Source organism: Leucopleurus acutus (assembly GCF_964270905.1).
Source record: "Leucopleurus acutus genome assembly, chromosome: 18".
Taxonomy (NCBI): Eukaryota; Metazoa; Chordata; class Mammalia; order Artiodactyla; family Delphinidae; genus Leucopleurus; species Leucopleurus acutus.
The window spans coordinates 16,028,989-16,047,914 of NC_139160.1; the positions used below are offsets into that span (position 1 = coordinate 16,028,989).

Below are 18,926 nucleotides of genomic sequence, written 5' to 3' on the forward strand. Positions count from 1 at the left end.
ATGACACCAAATGTGTATGGATGTGTGTACGGGGGAGGCGGTGGGTAAGCAACTGCTTACGATCCAACATCTTCAAGAGGTTCCTATCAAGTATCGACGTCCATCTCAAGAAGATTCCTTGGGACTTCCCTGGTGGTGCAGTGGTTAAGAATCTGCCTGCCAATGCAGGGGACACGGGTTCAAGCCCTGGTCCAGGAAGATCCTACATGCCGCGGAGCAGCTAAGCCCGCGCGCCACAACTACTGAGCCTGTGCTCTAGAGCCCAGGAGCCACAACTACTGAAGCCCGCGTGCCTAGAGCCCGTGCTCCGCAACAAGACAAGCCACCGCAGTGAGAAGTCCGCACACCACAACGAAGAAGAGCCTCTGTTCACTGCAACTAGAGAAAGCCCACGTGTAGCAACGAAGACCCAACGCAGCAATAAATTAATTAATTAAAGAAAAAAAAAAGAAGACGACTCCTTGTGCACCATCCCCAAGCCCTTGTCACTCTACCCACGTCCACCTCTCCTCTGTCTTCGCAGTCATGTGGGAACGACAAGCCTCTGGGGTCAACTTCAACTTGCTGGACTATAGAACTTCACCATCTCGTCCTGTTAGATATTATGTCAAGTGTGATGAAAAAGACCGTAGGTAAGACTGGTTATACCACTTAAAAATGAGAGGAAAAAAAGAAAATCAATCAGAGAATTCCTTTCCCTTTCCCTTTCCATTTACCTAAACCCTCATCACTGTCAAGGCTTAAAAGGAAGTTCCCCCAGGGTCTTGGCTGCGCAACGGTGTCTGCTGGAAGCATGACCGGTGAGGGGAAAATATAAGCACTTGGAATTACAGGCTGCCTTTTCACTAATGTAGAGTGGGATGCTTGGTTCAACAACGGGCTATCATCTATTCACTACACTTCTAAAGAAATGCAAACCTCAAAGACAAATTTGAAAATCAGAGAAATCCATTACATTCTTAATAATGTATTTCTTCATAAACAGGCAAAATTGTTGTTTAAGTTATTACAGTATTTTTTTGCCAGAGGCATAAACTTAATCACATCTACAGCGTAGCATGAATTTCTTTTGGTTGTATGTGGTGGCATGTACTACTCAAACTGGAATACCCGTATCGAGGGAAGAGGTGCACACTGCAGGAAGCCAGAAGGTACATGAACCCAAACCACAAACCCGGGGCATTTTTCTAGCATGTCAATTTCAATTAAGATTTGAAGGAAGGGGAGTAAGAGAAACATTTCATAATATAACTGAAAATAAGTTTAAATAATTATTTTACATGAAAATAAATAAGGAATAGGACAATTAAACTTCAGTCATCTTAACAACAAAACACTAGACAAAAAAGAAATTTCGTATCTAAGGGAGCCAGCTCTCTCCCTGCAGGGGAACTTCTGCCAGTGCAAGAATCTAAGAATCAGTCATCTTCTTTTAAAGGTATATTTGAAAGATTCACTATTTATAAGTGCAAGGACATATTTCTCACATAAGATTCTGGGGAAATAAGACTGACTTCTAATCAGAACGTTTCAATCCTAAGCAAATCCTTTTCAGAACTGAATGTTCAACACTGAATGTTTTGAATTTGAATAAATAGTATAACAATAATGCAAGAACAAATTTACTTCACAAATGTAATCACTGGACAAAATTTTGAGTTATCTAAGGAAGTACTTTACAAAAAAATTGGAAAAGAGAGGGAGACTGTGTAATTAAGGAGTCTAGGTGCTGTAGTCCTTCCATTAATCTTATTCAGAAACTGTGAATATATAGTCAATTTCAGAACAATTTTCTTATTTTACATACTGAGAGCTAGAATGATTTAACAAGGTACTTTCCATTATAATGATAATCCCAACCTCAAGCATCTCTACTCAAGAAAATACAGAGAAGGCAATCTGGGAAGGAAGGGGAGTTGGGGTCCATGTCTGATTTTTAGAGACAGAGATCCAGATACTTACAAGGCATCACATGGTATATGCTTGGCCAATATTGTCCACTGTCTCTCTTTAACCACACACGAACAGTCCTGCAACAAAAGAAAATGTGTGTGTTAAATCACACTATTTTTGGTCATGGGAGTGTTGACAGATAGAAACCAAACCTCTTAATTATATATACAGTGGACCCTGAACAACATGGGTCTGAGCTATATAATTCTACTTATAAGCATATTTTTTTTCACCAAATATGTACTACAGTACTACACAATCCATGAATGGTTGAATCTGCAGATGTGGAACCACAGATACAGAAGGCCAACTATAAAGTTATATGCAGATTTTAGACTGCATGGAGGGTCAGTGCCCCTAAGCCCTGTGCTGTTCAAGGGTCAACTCTGTGTGTATATATGACATAACTACATTGTTATAATTAATAAGATATTACATACAAATATGTATAACATATATGTTTGTTTATAACCTATCTCTATATAATACATGCATATATATTTTAATTATATATATACACATTACATATATGTGCGTGCACACCATTTATGCCTCTCTAAAGGCATATTCCTATATTCCTTAAATTTAAGGCTGTATACATTTAAAGTTACATATGACTTTTATTATTAAATATTTGAGGATAATTAAATTTTATACTCATATATATTTATATACACGCATGGGATAGTGTTTGAAAATTATTTTTGTAGTTGTTTTGCTCTGGGAGTATAGGGCCTTTGCCCCAGTCGGCTGGAAGCATTCATCTCTCTGGGGAGTAATTAGGATTTACTACGGAAGGGAGTAGGGGGAGATAAAATGAAGCAATATACAACATCTGACACACACGGAAGGATGACATAGTAAATTCACAGTCTCACAAGCCACGGCATCGTCTTGAGAGAAGGTTTTTGCAAACACAGTCAAGCAGTGGTAAACTCTGAGACTCAGATTACTGAGCTAGAGGGCTGGCCATGCAACCCACCATGGAAGAGGGTAATCCTGCAGCAAAGGCTGTGGATGAAGTTCCAGGCCAGAAGGCCAGATAGAGACACAGCAGACATCCAGGAGAGCTCAGAGAGGAGGGGCCAAAGTGAGAATGAACCAGAGGATACTGGGAGGTTCTTATCAACCAGAAAGGCCCTACCACGAATTACACCAGCACATGCACGCAAGGCAAACACACCTAGGAGGTAAAGGGATATTGCCCCAGAGACCAGAGGAAGTAGCAAACATCAAACCAAGGGAAACGAACAGTGCCCCACTGCTGCTAGAAGATCATATACACCACACCCCTCACCCCACACCCTTAAACCATCCTAGGGTAAAAAGCAGACACTGAGAATTTTAATCTCAGAGAGAGATGGACACTACCTAAATAGACTATTTAAGTCATCATAATAGACTAAGTTTTAAATTGTATTGGATTTCTTCCCCAGTTAATCAGTGGGTCTCCCCATGAGAATAGGAAAAAAAGACTAACTACAGACACAATAAAGAAATGCCACTTTCTCTGCATGGCCATAAGATACGATGTAGTGATATATAGTGACACCACTACATATACATGTAAAAGTCCATCTTTTTGGTCAACCAGCCAATTTGTGAGATGGTATAACGGAAAATAATTCTTAAGAAAGAATTCAATACATACATTATTTATACACATATCATACCAGCCTTCACTTAAATTCTTTTTATAATATATGTCAAAACAACATTTTAATATGGAGATTATTACCTCAACAAGAATAAATACAGGAGTCACATCATGGAAAATGTCAGAATAGGAAGCTGCAAGAATCAGTCCCTGTACCAAATCAACTACTGAGCTGTCAGAATCACTGTTTCAGAATTCTAAAGTCTAGTTAGACACTTGCAGCATCCATGGAAATGCTTGATGAAGAAGCTGGTATATGTCAATGAATTTCACATCTTACTTGCAGCTACCATCATGCATGCCCCATCCCTGGAGCAGGCAGCTGTGGGGACAGTGGCCCATGGTCATGGAGTGACTTGCAGGTACCAGGGTGGGAACCCTGTCCTCCAAAATTTGGGGATGCATATTGTGATTTGCCTGGCAGTTCACTGAGAGACTAGAGAAGATACTGGCCGTTGTTTCAATCACCTAGGTCTGAAGGGCTTCCCGGGCGATGTCTGCCAAAAGAATTTAAAAGGAAGGAAGACCTTTCTCTCCTTTATGAAATTCAGGCATTAAAAGAAATCACTGGTTGGGACTTCCCTGGTGGCACAGTGGTTGGAAGTCCACCTGCCAATGCAGGGGACACGGGTTCGATCCCTGGTCTGGGAGGATCCCACATACCACGGAGCAACTGGACCCGTGCGCCATGACGGCTGAGCCTGCACTCTGGAGCCCACGAGCCACAGCTGCTGGGCCCGCGTGCCACAACTGCTGAAGTCCACGTGCCTGGAGCCCATGCTCCACAATGGGAGGGGTCTCCGCAATGAGAGGCCCGTGCACCACAGAGAGGAGTGGCTCCCACTCGCTGCAACTAGAGAAAGCCCACGTGCAGCAACGAAGACCCAACACAGCCGAAAATAAAAATAAATAGATGAATAAAGTTGAAAAAAAAGAAATCACAGGTTGACCTCAGAGATAAAAGAACAGAAACTTCAATGATCACATACAACATGAAATATAGTCTTTGCAGAAAGGGTTGGGAAAAGTCACTAAACAGACAACTGCAGCATTCAACAAGTAACAAGAGCAATCTCTAGAGAGGAGGGAGAGTGTGATTTTCATTTGCCACATTATAATATTTAAAATATCCAGTTCTCAGACTTGTGGTTGCCAAGGGGCAGGGGGAGTGAGGGAGGGATGGACTGGGAGTTTGGGGTTAGTAGATACAAACTATTACACATAGAATAGATAAACAACAAGGTCCTACTGTATAGCACAGGGAACTATATTCAATATCCTGGGATAAACCATAATGGAAAAGAATATTAAAAAAATGTACATATGTGTATAACTGAGTCACTTTGCTGTACAGCAGAAATTAACACAGCATTGTAAATCAACTATACTTCAATTAAAAAATAAATTTAAAAAATAAAATATTTCTAGACATCAAAAATTTTTTTAATAAAATTAAATAAAATATCCAGTTCTCAACCAAAAATTGCAAAGTATGCAAAGAAAGAGGAAATGGCCCATTCACAGGGAAAAAAGTGACAACTACCAATGAAGTAGTCCAAACACTAACTGGCTTTACTAGACAAAGACTTTAATTAACTATCTAAATATGCTCAAAGAGCTAAAGGTAACCACAGACAAAGAACTAAAGGAAATCAGGAGAAGGATGTATGAACAATTAGGGTATATGAGTAAAGAGATAGAAATTATATAATAAAATAAATAGAAATTCTGGGGCTGAAAAGTACAATAGCTGAAATGAAAAATTCACTAGAAATGGTCAACAATAGGTGTGAGAAGACAAAAGAATCAGCAAACTTCAAGACAGGACAACTGAAATTACCTAGTCTGAGGAAAAAGAAGAAAAAGAATGAAGAAAAATGAACAGAATCAATAAAGACTTTGCCTGGAATTGAGGCAATCATCTTTGATCATGAGACAAACAAGCTTGAGGATAAAAGTTGGCATGCTAAGGGGAGTTCCCAGGTGGTCTAGTGGTTAGGATTCGGCACTTTCACTGCCATGTCCCAGGTTCAATCCCTGGTTGGGGAACTAAGATCCCAAGCCGTGTGGTGCAGAAAAAAAAAAAAAAAAAAATGACATCAAACACCATTGACCCACCAACCCTTTAGACTAACTTTAGCCTTGCTTGTGAGATGATCTGATTTTTTCTTACCTTAAGCCACTGTTTAGTGGATTTTATTACCAGGATCTGAATACATGTTAACTGATAGAGAAGACGAAAGAAAGGAATGCCTTTCCTTAGGTTTTGGGTTTGTCCAACTGCATGGATGGCACTGTCATTCACTGAGATGAGGAACACTGGAAAAGGACCAGATTTGGGGGAGTATCATGAGTTCACTTTGAACATTTGAGTGAGAGGTATCTTTAAGTTAGCCTAGAATTCCTAATGAGTGAACAAAAGACAATTATAATTAGAGGCTATGGCATGAGTTGCTCTGAAGATTAAATGTAAGGTTCTTGACAATAGTGCTTGGCACATAGCAAGCGGTGGATAAATGCCAACAATTAGTATTGTGGTTATCATCACTATTGTTTAAAAACCTATCAATCGGGCTTCCCTGGTGGCGCAATGGTTGAGAGTCCACCTGCCGATGCAGGGGACACGGGTTCATGCTCCGGTCTGGGAAGATCCCACATGCCACGGAGCGGCTGGGCCCGTGAGCCATGGCCGCTGCGCCTGGGCGTCCGGAGCCTGTGCTCCGCAACGGGAGAGGCCACAGCAGTGAGAGGCCCGCATACTGCAAAAAAAACAAAAACAAAAACAAAAACAAAACCTATCAATCAACCATAGCTTGGGAGAGTTCAAGATCCCAAACCTTTTCCTGCTTTGCCAACATACTGAACATCTTACTCCTTGTTATAAGGGATTTTACACTCGATCTACAAAGGTGTCATAAATTATTTATCCATTCCTCCATGCATTTCTTTAACACGTACTGAACATCTACTATGTGCCAGACTCTGTGCAGGAGCTCCATGTGGACAGACAAGGAAACATCATTAAAACAGTACCTGATAAGAGCTGTGAGCTATTTTATATGTATTTAAGGCCATGTAGGAAAGGTGGCAAAGGGCGGCATGTTCAGGAAGTGCTGACTCTGAAGGAATAGCACCGTCTGTTATTTCATGCATCTCCTTCATGGCACCGGCCACAGTCTGCTATCTGATTTACCTACTTGTAAATGTGTTTATTATCTTGTTACCGAACCAAACTTGCTCATCCACAGGCAGTAAAGCCAATCTACTGACACTGGGTTGTGGTGAAGGGAAGTACAGCAACTATTGTAAGGCGCCAGACAGGTAATCTGGCACAGGTAGTGCTCAAAAAGCCCGAACTCCCCCAAACTCCCCCATGGGTTGCAGGACAGCATTTTTAAAGGAGGTGGGGGGCAGAGTTTGTGATTAGCTCATGCACAGTTCTCTGATTGGCTGATGGTGAGGTAACAGGGCGGTATCACAGGGGTTAACATCAATCCTTAGGCTCCAGTAGGCCTGGCGGCTATGTGCTCATGGTCATTAAGTAGTTAACATCTTCCATTTGTTGTTGTTTTTAGCATCTGTAAAACAACTCAGGAAGTGTGCATCAGATACTATTGTCTAGGTACTCCAGAGAGGAGTTAAAGCACAGGATACAGAGGAGGGGTCTGTCCAGGGAAGGCCCCAGAGGGTCCTGCTCGGTTACAAGTTGATTCGCCCGCTAGAAAATAAGCATGAGGGGGACTTCCCTGGCGGTCCAGTGGTTAGGACTCAGTGCTTTCACTGCCGAGGGCCTGGTTCAACCCCTGGTTAGGGAACTAAGATCCCGCAAGCCACGTGGCTCGACCAAAAAAAAGAAGAAAGCAAAGAAGCATGAGAATAAAGAATATTCTTACTTGCTCATCACTGTCTACCCAGAGCCTAGGAGTACATGGCCATGGTAAATGTATGATAAATATTTGTTGGGTGAATGAAAGTAGGAAGAAATTTTCCTCTACCCTTCCAGGTTCTTCCGGCAGGTCTAAGAAGTACATTGACATGAGACAGATTAACAGGAAAAAAATCAAACAAAAGTTTAATAACATGTATACATGGGAGAGACCCGGGAAAACTGAGTAAACCTCCAAAATGGCTGAAGCCCTCACCTTCAATACCATCCTCAGCTAAAGACAAAAGAGGATGTTGAGGACAGGGAGAGTCAGCTGTGGGAAGCTACCAGGAAAAGCACAGTGAACAAGGGGAGGACTGTGATGCAGATTTAAGTCACTGCTTTCGGCATCGATAAGAGTTTCCAGAGATTTGGTCATCCTCTTCTTGCTGCATCCAGGGAGATACCCTTACACAGTGGAGATTTCCCTTACAAAGGCAAATGTTTCTTGCAAAACGGTAACTCCTACTTGATTTTCAGAGTTTTTCCCATGTCTACTGTTTCTTAGAAAATAACTAGCTTAAAATTAATATACCGGGCTTCCCTGGTGGCGCAGTGGTTGAGAGTCCGCCTGCCGATGCAGGGGACGCGGGTTCATGCCCCGGTCCGGGAAGATCCCACATGCCGCGGAGAGGCTGGGCCCGTGAGCCATGGCCGCTGAGCCTGCGCGTCCGGAGCCTGTGCTCCGCAACGGGAGAGGCCACAGCAGTGAGAGGCCCGCGTATCGCAAAAAAAAAAAAAAAAAAAAAAATTAATATACCAAAGAGAGATATTTGGGGATGGCAAATTCTGCACCCCTACAAGGTGTTAGTCCCAGGTGGCAAAGCCTGCTGGTTGTCTACACCAGATTCATTCTCCTCTTCTTCCTGAGCAGCAGTTAGACTGACCAGAGAAGGATGAGCAGAGCACAAAGGCCAGTAAGTAGAAGAAAACAGACTTCAAGCTAGACCAGATGCTTAGCAGAGTTTATGTGTTAGAGATACTCCTATAAACAAAGAAAAAGAAGTCTACCAGGCTTTCCAGGGGACCGTTTGGCCAACAGAATGCCCGTCGTGGCCTCCCAACAATCCCACAGGGTGGGTATGATTATTACTGTCATGTTACAGGTGAAGGTTCTGCAGCCCAGAGAGGCCCAGGCTGCACAGAGCCCGAGGGTGAGCCAGGTACCCACCTTCAGAGGCTGTGCTCTCTCATCCACTACACCGCGCAGAGCTGCTCCCTAACAAGGGTGGGGAGGAAGGTAGGAAAACACCGGCGAGTTTCACTTCAACATTCTGAGTTTAAAATGGCTACGGATCATCTGAGTAAGGATTACACATGGAGCAGCTTCTTACAATGAGGGTTCCAGATAAAGGGAGCACCTACCCTACGTGCACCAAGGTTGTTACCCTACCGTAATGTTAGCTGAACCAATGGTCTTTCTGATGCATAAATTATTTTTAAAATATATAAAAGCATATACAAACACACATTTTTTTAAAGTAACAGTGTTCCTAAAAATCCCAGTTAAGAAAGGTACACATCAATACAGTCAGCACAGGTTTGTTTAAAGATTTTCTAAAATAGCTGTACAGGTCAGATAGGTGGCAGGATGCTATGAGTTTTAATTTTAATAATAGTAACAAACATACACATTTAATCCTTACAAAGCCCTATGAAATAGAAACTATCCTTTCGAGGTAAAAGTGTAAAGCCCAGAGAGCTTAAGCAATTTGCCCAGAACTAGTGAGTGGATGCAGTTATTTTAAATCCTGTGCTCTCTGCACTAAATATACTACCTGGCAATTGACAAGTTTTACAACTTAAAAATAAACTGCTACAAAAACATCTGTTCTCTTATATTCAGAGGTGTAATAGCAGCTTAAAATAGAAAAAAGATACTGCAACCCAGAGGTCAAAGGCACAATTTGGGTGGCTAGGAATTTCTTAAATAAATGTAAATTCCACTATACAAAGCCTATAAGTGTTCATTTTTCCGCAAATTATATTTAAAGAGCAACATAAAAAGCTTTTAATAGTATGTGAAAACTTTTTTCCTTGAAAAAAAATTTAAGAAAAAACAGCTGTGATTAAGAGTCAGAGTTAAGCCAGTAGAGGTCAGTGTACCGGGGAAGAAAAGTGCATGACCCTGCTGAAAGGCAGGGAAACTGCATTCACCCCCGACACAAAGCCCTGGGGTACACGAACCCAACATAGCACCGCACAGCCCACCTTGCCACGCCCTTCTTCTCCCCCTGCCTCTTCCTCTCCCTCAGGTTCTTAGCACTAGGCAGAAACAGACACTGGGGAGAAGTAATCACTGCTCATCTCAAAGTAAGACAAGGTACACCCAGCGGGCCTCAACCAGTCCAGCAGCTGGGCCACTCTGAAAATAGCATAGTCTTACTCTACGTTGGACACAGCTGACCACATGTCAGGAAGTAAAACTTATTTTAAAATATTGGCGTTAAATAGTATTCCTTAAACCTAAAAAAGTGTTGTTGTTGTTGGTTTTTAGGGTTAAAATAGATGTTAGATAAATTGTAGCATTTATCAAAACTCTCCTAGCATCAGAGCTGGCTGACTCCGTGCCTGAGCTCTAAAAACAGTCAGAAGAAACCACACTTTATCGTACTTGGCATCTGCCCCACGGCCAAGCCCCACACGAGGTCCCAAACTGGTGCTCGTCATTTCCGACATATCAAAAGGGTCGGTTAAACATTCGTCCCTCCAGTCACCCACGTCCCACCTGTCCTTGTCAGGAAGCCTCTGGGTACACCTGCACAGGGGCCTTGGGCAGGATGGCAGCAACCAAGCTGGGCTGACCCCGACGAATCTGTACACTGTGTCGGGCGAGATGATGGGAAGCAGCTAGAAATTCTTCATTTTACAGCTCCAGCATCCACTAACACTCTAAAGAAATAAGTAAGGGAATGGTATTCCCAGGCTGCCTCCCATCCCACCCCAAGTCCCTCCAAAGAACCGAATCCAGCGCCAGTCTTGAGCTACAACCTTAGCCAGGATGGGGGTGTCCTCCTCACAGGCAGCCCTCAGCCCAGCAGCCAACAGGTTCACACAGAGGGGTTCAATCAAGCAGGGGAGTCACATGCTCCCTTTATGACATTCCTCCAGGTCTCCGTTTGTTTGACTTCCTTGCTTTGACCTGTGCTGATACCCACACGCTGCCAGTAGAGTTGAGACACGGTTACTGAACTGTGTGTCTGTGCATGTGTGTTTGTGTGTGAAGACATTTATACATAGATATACGGCCAAGCACCACGCCAGGTCCACCCTCCCACATCCTATCCAAATGTATCCTTTGTTCTACATTCTAGCAATCTTTAAGTCCGCTTATACTAGTGGGGAAAATGAACTACCGGGACTGGAACAACTTGGATTTTCTAAGACTACTAAAAGTTAGGAATTCTGCCCCACCGCCCCAAAAGTGCACTTACACATTCAATCGACTTGTTGATCATTAACTCATTCGACAAACATTTATTAAATACCTACTAGGTACTAGTATGTGAAATGCACAAAAACAAACAAATGCCACCTCTGCAAGGTAAGATCTACAGTAGGGAGAAGCCCGTGCTGCTCCAGGAGCACCTAGGAGCACCTAACTCTGACGATGGAGCCCGGTCAGGTGACAGCAGAGAAAGCTTCCCAGAGAGGATGGTGTCTGAAATGCGGGATGAGGAGGCATTTGCCAGAGGAAAGGAGGAGAGGGTGGTGCAGCAGAAGGAGGTGAGAGCAAGCAGGGGAGGGAGCAAGGCAAGAGTGATGAGAAACCAGCCCAGACAAAGGAGCAGTCAGGAGGCCGCTGAGGGCCCTGTCTGCCCCCTGAAGAGTGGATTTTACTTTGAGGATGCCGGGGAGCCGCTGCAGGATAAGCAGCTGGCCACAAACTCCTAATACTTTTGTTTGTTTGGGGGAGGCCTGGAAGAAGCCTGGTTACCCTGAAGTAACCACTTTGGAGGATGTGGGCAGTAAAGCAGGCAAAAAAGGACGAGGCCCTAGAGGAGAGAAGAGGCCACATTTCAGAGCATCTGGACTTGGGGTGACCGGAGGTGGGGTGCTGCGTGAACGATGGTGCCATTTGTCAGTGAGTGATTCTTGTGGCAAAGCAACGTTGACTTCATCTTGAACTTGCTGAGCCTGGGGACTGAGCGAGTGAAGTAACGGCCTGCCTGCTCGCGGGAGGCCTCGGTGCGGTGCGAGACTTGAGCCGAAAATGAAGATCTGGGAGTCACCAGCGCACGAGCAGAAGGTAACTCATCGGTGCCGAAGAAAAGACGGCCACAGACAAAGCCCTGAATAACACTAAAAGTTAAGGGGTACAGAACATAAAAGATCTGTGAAGACCTCAGTGTGGGCTGCCAGGGAAGTAGGAGAAAAAGCCTTTACTTCTCAGACCCAGCACGTGTACTAATTTTTAGTCCAGAAAATAAGGTCATTATAAACATACATAAGACTGAACCAAATTCACAGTGAGAACGTGCCCACAATAAAAAACCATCTATATAGGTCACTTTTCTGAGGGAAGAGGGAAGATTGGGGGTGCTGACAAACAGGAGACCACAGGTTGCTAAGCTACTGAGTAAAATAAGACGGGGCGTCTACCCATGTCGAAATCCAGGCTTTTTAAAATGTGCCCTAGAATGATGCAACCTTCATTAGTTACCATAGCGATGAGCTTCATTTCCCAGGGGACAATTGTTATTTTTGCTACCACTGAAGTAACTGGGGGGAGGGGGGGGTGAATCCTACTGTGTTTTGAAGACCCTGAATTTTCAGGGAATGTTTTTCTAATAGATCGCACATTACAACCTCAATACTAACAGAAGGCAGTCCCTAGCAATCTGCAAACTAAGAGAAGAACTTTGAGCAATGGGATGTCAGTCAATGTCTTTTTGTAGTTTTTACAGTGACTTGTTTCAAAGGGAAAAAAATGCCTCTAATGCAGAGAACGTTGTGGAAATTCTTGGAAAACAGAACTGAAAGATTTTTTTCTATGATTATTTGTAGTAAGAACAAACTATGAGATTCTCATTATATGCATTCAGATCACATGTTGTAAATAAACTAAACCCAATCTTCTACAGAACACTGTGCATCTCTGTACTGAGGGTTTTTCCAGGGACGGACAGAGGCTGCTGTGTGGAGTGAACGAAGGCGGCCGGGGGGTTTCAGAGACAGGGGCTCAAGCTGGGCGCTCTCCAGCTTCCAGACCTTACTGCCTGCGAGAGGCTCAGTTCCAAGTATTAACCGCCTCACTACGTCAGACCTGAACAACTTTGTTGAACCGCAGATACCTGGATTCCCATGGCTGTAGCAACCTAGCAATCAGTGGCTGGAGAAGAGGTTTGGCTGTTTTATATTTCAACACCTTGAGCTTTGGACGCTGTTCCTGCTTTAAAAACGAAAACAGTCATTCTGGTCATTTACAGCCCTGTGCTTCATCAAGGTGTCCTTATTACAGCCATCCCCCCAGGGAATTTTAACCGGTTGGGTCATTTCTCTCCAACCAAAGGTTGTGAAAGAAAAATGACCATCAAGTGGCAATATCTTCACTGCTTTTTAAAATCTATGAAGTGAAGTCTCCAAATGAGGTTAAACAGACACAGATGCCAGGTGAGAGATTATAAACACACACAAAATATATGGAATTGTGATCTTTATCAATCAGTAGTAGGGGGAATTCCCTGGCGGTCCAGTGGTTAGGACTCTGTGTTTTCACTGCTGAGGGTGTAGGTTCAATCCCTGGTCAGGGAACTAAGATCCCGCAAGCAGCATGGCGCGGCCAAAAAAAAAAAAAAAATCAGCACCCCACAAGCCCTTAATTCTGAGCACTTTTATTACTGATAATCACTATTCTGTGTCTGCAAATAGTCTCCTTGCAGTCTAGACTTGTTTTGCATATTTTGTTGTCTTGGTAATTTAACTCCTAGTGGCTAACATTTAAGCACAGCCTTCCTGCCCTGGCACAGCTGTGGATTTTAGCATTTGCAGACTCCTTCCCTCTAACAACTCTTACCTGGCTGTCTGCTGTCCCACATTAGCGTTTAACTCCCCAACAAGCCTTCAGGACTCCTGGGCAAAATCAAGCTTCGGGATCACACTGTTTCCTGTTAGGACTGTCACATTAGCCATCGAGGCTAGTGTGCAAGTCCATCTCCCCCACTGGACAATGAATTCCCTGAAGACTTCAAAATTTTTAGCTTTGATTTTCTTAATACCTACAGTACTTTTATTTTGAATACATACAGTACTTAGTATAAGAGAGATGCTTGAAAAAGGTCATAAAAATACACTAAAGGGGGCTTCCCTGGTGGCGCAGTGGTTGAGAGTCCGCCTGCCGATGCAGGGGACACGGGTTTGTGCCCGGGTCCGGGAAGATCCCACGTGCCGCGGAGCGGCTGGGCCCCTGAGCCATGGCCGCTGAGCCTGTGCGTCCAGAGCCTGTGCTCCGCAACGGGAGAGGCCACAACAGTGAGAGGCCCGCGTACCGCAAAAAAAAAAAAAAAAAAAAAAACACTAAAGACAAAAGAGAACGAGAAATAAAAGAGAAGAGAAAAAACTGAACACATTCCCAGTGCAATGGTGAAGAACAGCCCATAGGGAAGCACCAGAGCTCGGAGGGTGGACAGCTCCTGGATATTAGCATCAGCAACACCAACTGCTCCCCAGCCAGAGTCCCTCACAGGCCAGAGAAACGTGAGGACGAGCCTTGAGCTGTCAGTCTGAGCAAGTCAATAGTACAAGAGTGTTCATCAGTATCACCCATTAGGAGGACCATGGATGGAATCACTAGAGGAACAATATATTACAGATTTAAATACTGTTCTTGGCTCTGTAGGCAGTGGGAGGGCAGGGTCTCTGTCATCCCACTCACCACTCTATTCCTACAGCCGGGTACAATGGCAGGCATGTGACAAATGCTCAACAGGGACTTAATGAAATAGTAAACGGAAAGAGCAGTGACTCAGAGAATGCCCCTGGCTGCCACTGTTCTGAATGCTTAGATAGATTAACTACTCTCTTCCAAGGTAGCCACAGGTAGCAAAAGGCCCACGAATTTTATACCTTAAAAACACAGCAGAGCCGGGGGAGGAGAGAATGAGGAGTTACTGTTTAACACGCATGGAATTTCCATTTAGGAAAGGGGTAGTGGTGATGGTTGTACAGCATTGGGAATATACTTAATGTCATTGAATTGTACACTTAAATGGTTATAATACATGGGGGGGGGATAAACTGGGAGACTGGGATTGAGATATACACACTACTATATATAAAATAGATAACTAATAAGAACCTACTATATAGCACAGGGAACTCTACTCAGTACTCTGTAATGACCTATGTGGGAAAAGAATCTAAAAAAGAGTGGATATATGTATATGTATAGCTGATTCACTTTGCTGGACACCTGAAACTAACACAACACTGTAAATCAACTCTACTCCAATAAAAGTTGTTTTTTTTAAATATTTATTTATTTACTTATTTTGGCTGCACCGGGTCTTAGCCCGGCTCGCGGGCTTCTTTGTTGCAGCATGTGAACTCTTAGTTGCGGCATGCGTGTGGGATCTAGTTCTCCGACCAGGGATTGAACCCCGGGCCCCCAGTATTGGGAGCGTGGAGTCTTACCCACTGGACCAGTAGGGAAGTCCCCACTAAAAGTTATTTTAAAAAATGGTCATAATGCTAAATTTTATGTCTATTTTACCACAATTAAAAAAAAGAAAACAATGTTTTAATCTTTAAAACGAAGAAACACAGCAGAAAGACTATCTCTCTAAAACTGTAGTCTTCACAGAGTTGCCGGAGTCACAGCAATTAGAAGACAGCTGCGGACAGACTGGCCTTAGAACAGGTCTACAGAGGGCGTCCTGGCTGAGAATGTGTAAAAGGAATTCACTTGCCCACTCCAGCAGGGTAGGGCAGCAGGGTATCCATCCGGCACTCAAATCCAATTCAAAATTAGGGTTTGGAGGAATTAGACTTGATATACTATGAAAAGAGGAACAAAGGAGAGTTTCTGAACCAGATATAAGTGGGTAAGGTTACATAATGAAAGGGGGTGTTTTTCAAAGACTACTTTGGCAGTACTGAGCAACCTGCATTAGACAGGAGAAAAATTAAAGGCTACAAAACCAGTGAGAGCCTGCTATAGGGATCAACATGTTAGAATACACTGGTGGCAGGAGAATAAGGAGGAAGAACCAAACCCTTGATATGTTTTTAAGAGGGAATCAAGGGAAGGAGAAAGAGCCATAGGTGACTACAACATTTCCAGCCTGGAGGGCCATGTGGATGACGATGGCAGATTGCGACGGATGCACAAGCCCATGGTTTAAAAACAAGCAGAGGCCTCACAAAGTCAAATCACTTTTCCGAGAGACAGAAACTGGAAAATCTCATTGATTTCCAGCAGTGTGAGATCTTCTGGGATTAGGACAATCAGAACGCTAGGTAAAATTCAGTAGAATTTGATTTTCTTTTTATTGTTGTTATTTTAAAACACTGCCAACTTCTTTGAAAGTGAAGGATCTGCAGATCCCCAAAACTCTAATAAGGGAGTTTTTAATAGCTTTTAACCTTAAAAATTTCTTTTGGATCCTGGAGATCTTAAGCATCCATTTTACTCCTATATCCCACATTGGGCACAGGATATAGGAGAAAAGGCCTAGGGCCCGACTAACACGGAGAATCGAACAAGAGACCCTATTTAAGCTGGGATTCCAAAGGCTACACCCTTAGTGTAAGAGTTTATAAGAAATAAACCCCCATATGCAAAAACAGGACAGCAAGGAAACTTGTCTGGATGAAAGGAAAAATAAAAACTAAAAATCAAGCTATTCTCCATAAGCTGACCCTCATGAAAGATTCAGTACAAATATAACCTACTTGTGTCATCTGAGCAGCCTCAAGTGGAGAATTTAATTTTAAGTGGTCCTAGATTTATAATGTCCTTGGGCAACCAGTAGAAGCAAAAGTAAACACAGTCCTACAGAGGAGCTCCACTTCAAGGAGACCTTAAAAAATTTCTCCAGGTGAATTTCTAAGGAAAATGAATGGATCACAATTTTTTTAAATGACAAAATTCACAAGGAAACTAGGTATCACAGAGTGAGAACCAGCAAAAACAAAAGAACAAAAAGGGACTAACAAAGACTTCAGGTACTAAAATCATCAGAAACAGAATATAAAATAACTACATTTAATGTGTTCCAGGAATAAAAGAGAAGGTTTAAAAATGAAACAAAAGTAAGCAGATTGGAAAAAGAACCAAATAGAACTTCTGAAAACGAAACACATATTACTGAAATTAAAATTTCAATGGACAAATCAAACAGATCAGACACAAAGAGAGAATTTATAAATTAGAAGATAAATAAAAAACAATCTACAATACGGTCCTCACAAAGATATGGAAAACAATAAAAGTTTAAAAACATGAAGGACAGAGCAAAAAAGATTAGAATGAAAAGGTATAAGATATGCATAATTGTAAGAACTAATAGAGACTACTCAATGCTCTGTGGTGACCTAAATGGGAAGGAAATCCAAAAAAGAGGGGATATATGTATACGTATAGCTGATTCCCTTTGCTGTACAGTAGAAACTAACACATTGTAAAGCAACTATACTCCAATAAAAATAAATAAATAAGAAGTAATAGAGAGAGTGGGGAAAGAGGCAATAGTTGAGAGATAACGGCTCAGACTCTTAAAGAAATTTTGAAAGATGCTGATTCTAAGATGAAGACAAGCAATGACAGGAAATTAGCCCAGATCAGATCAAAAGTTACTTCCTTTCCTAGACGAACTGATCAGACCATGATAGTGACTGTAACTCAGCTACTCTCCTATTTTTCTGATATCCTAGAACTTTAGACACGCACTCACAAAAAAAAATGACAAAAAAAATTTTTTTCTAAGAATGTATGTGGGCCTTGGTAGGGAAATAGGAATCCAGTCATGCAACATTATATCATAACCATTTTTCTTTGCTGCCCACATTCTCATAAGAAACATACCACATACATTTTTCAATACCACCTCTTATAATTCAACGGTGACTGGAAATGCTCCATGAATAAGATGGATACAGGCCAAACACGGCTTTGGGAAGTAACTTTCACTAATGAAATTAAATAGACTAAGGCAGAAAATATAAAGTCCATCCATTTTGTCTGCCTTCCTCTAATTCTCATTATCTTTTACAAAACACTCTAAGACGAAAAAAGCAAAAATATAATAATTCCCAGTGGTTATGTGAAGGTTTTAGGAACCTAGAGGAATTTGATGGCAGTTACAGAGAAAGATGGTGGGAAAAGTCACATCAAAACTCTATTGTAGGGGCTTCCCTGGTGGCGCAGTGGTTGAGAGTCCGCCTGCAGATACAGGGGACACGGGTTCGTGCCCCGGTCCGGGAGGATTCCACATGCTGCAGAGCAGCTGGGCGCGGGAGCCATGGCCGCTGAGCCTGCACGTCCGGAGCCGGTGCTCTGCAACGGGAGAGGCCACAACAATGAGAGGCCCGCGTACCGCAAAAAAAAAAAAAAAAAAAAAAAAAAAAAGAATCCGCCTGCCAATGCAGGGGACGTGGGTTCGATCCCTGGTCCAGGAAGATCCCATGTGCCACGGAGCAACTAAGTCTGTGCGTCACAACTACTGAGCCTGTGCTCTAGAGCCCGCGAGCCACAATTATTGAAGCCCGTGCACCTAGAGCCCATGCTCTGAAACAAGAGAAGCCACCGCTTGCCACAACTAGAGAAAGCCTGCGCGCAGCAACAAAGACCCAACACAGCCAAAAATAAATAAATCAATCTCTATTGTCTTAAATACAGTGTGTGAACCTTGTTTGGATACTGCTCTGACTAAACCAACCATAAAAAATATACATTCAAATTAGGGAAATTTGAACATGTTAAATGATGCTAAGAAATTATTGTTAATTTAGCTCTGATGATAATGGCATTGTGGAACGTAGAACAACTTATCATTTAAAGTATTAACAGGTGAAATGAAATGATACAGTAATCCAAAATTCGTTTAAAGTGAATCCCAGCATCCCTACCCAACAAAGTGTGGAGTGGGGAGATATATAAAACAAGATTGGTGAAAGACTGATGATTGAATATTGATCGTATATTGCTATGTTCATGTTTTGTATATGTTTGAAACTGTCCATAATAAATTGTTTTTACCAATCTTGAGGCCTTGACTCATTACAACAACTGTATATAACCGTATGTAACAGAAAGGCATAGCCTCCTTTGGAAGTACAGAGAGATTATGAATAGAGAAACAGTAGTGCATATTAATTCAAGTAATACTAAACACTTTTGTCATCCACTTGGCAATCTGCATTGGTTTAGTATCATTTGTAGTTATTACTAAA

At 42.6% G+C, this 18,926-nt stretch overlaps 1 protein-coding gene across 2 annotated transcripts in view; it reads right to left on the bottom strand.

The window, feature by feature from the left end:
- WDFY2 (WD repeat and FYVE domain containing 2) overlaps nucleotides 1–18,926 on the bottom strand; it is a 177,713-nt gene that overhangs the window by 101,330 nt on the left and 57,457 nt on the right. For both annotated transcript variants that reach the window (XR_014326909.1, XM_082859507.1), the window contains exon 2: nucleotides 1,963–2,030. Coding sequence is in view for 1 of the 2 variants with exons in the window: in XM_082859507.1 (XP_082715633.1) it covers nucleotides 1,963–2,030 (68 nt within the window). In the remaining variant the exon portion in view is untranslated. The remainder of the gene's footprint in view (nucleotides 1–1,962; nucleotides 2,031–18,926) is intronic.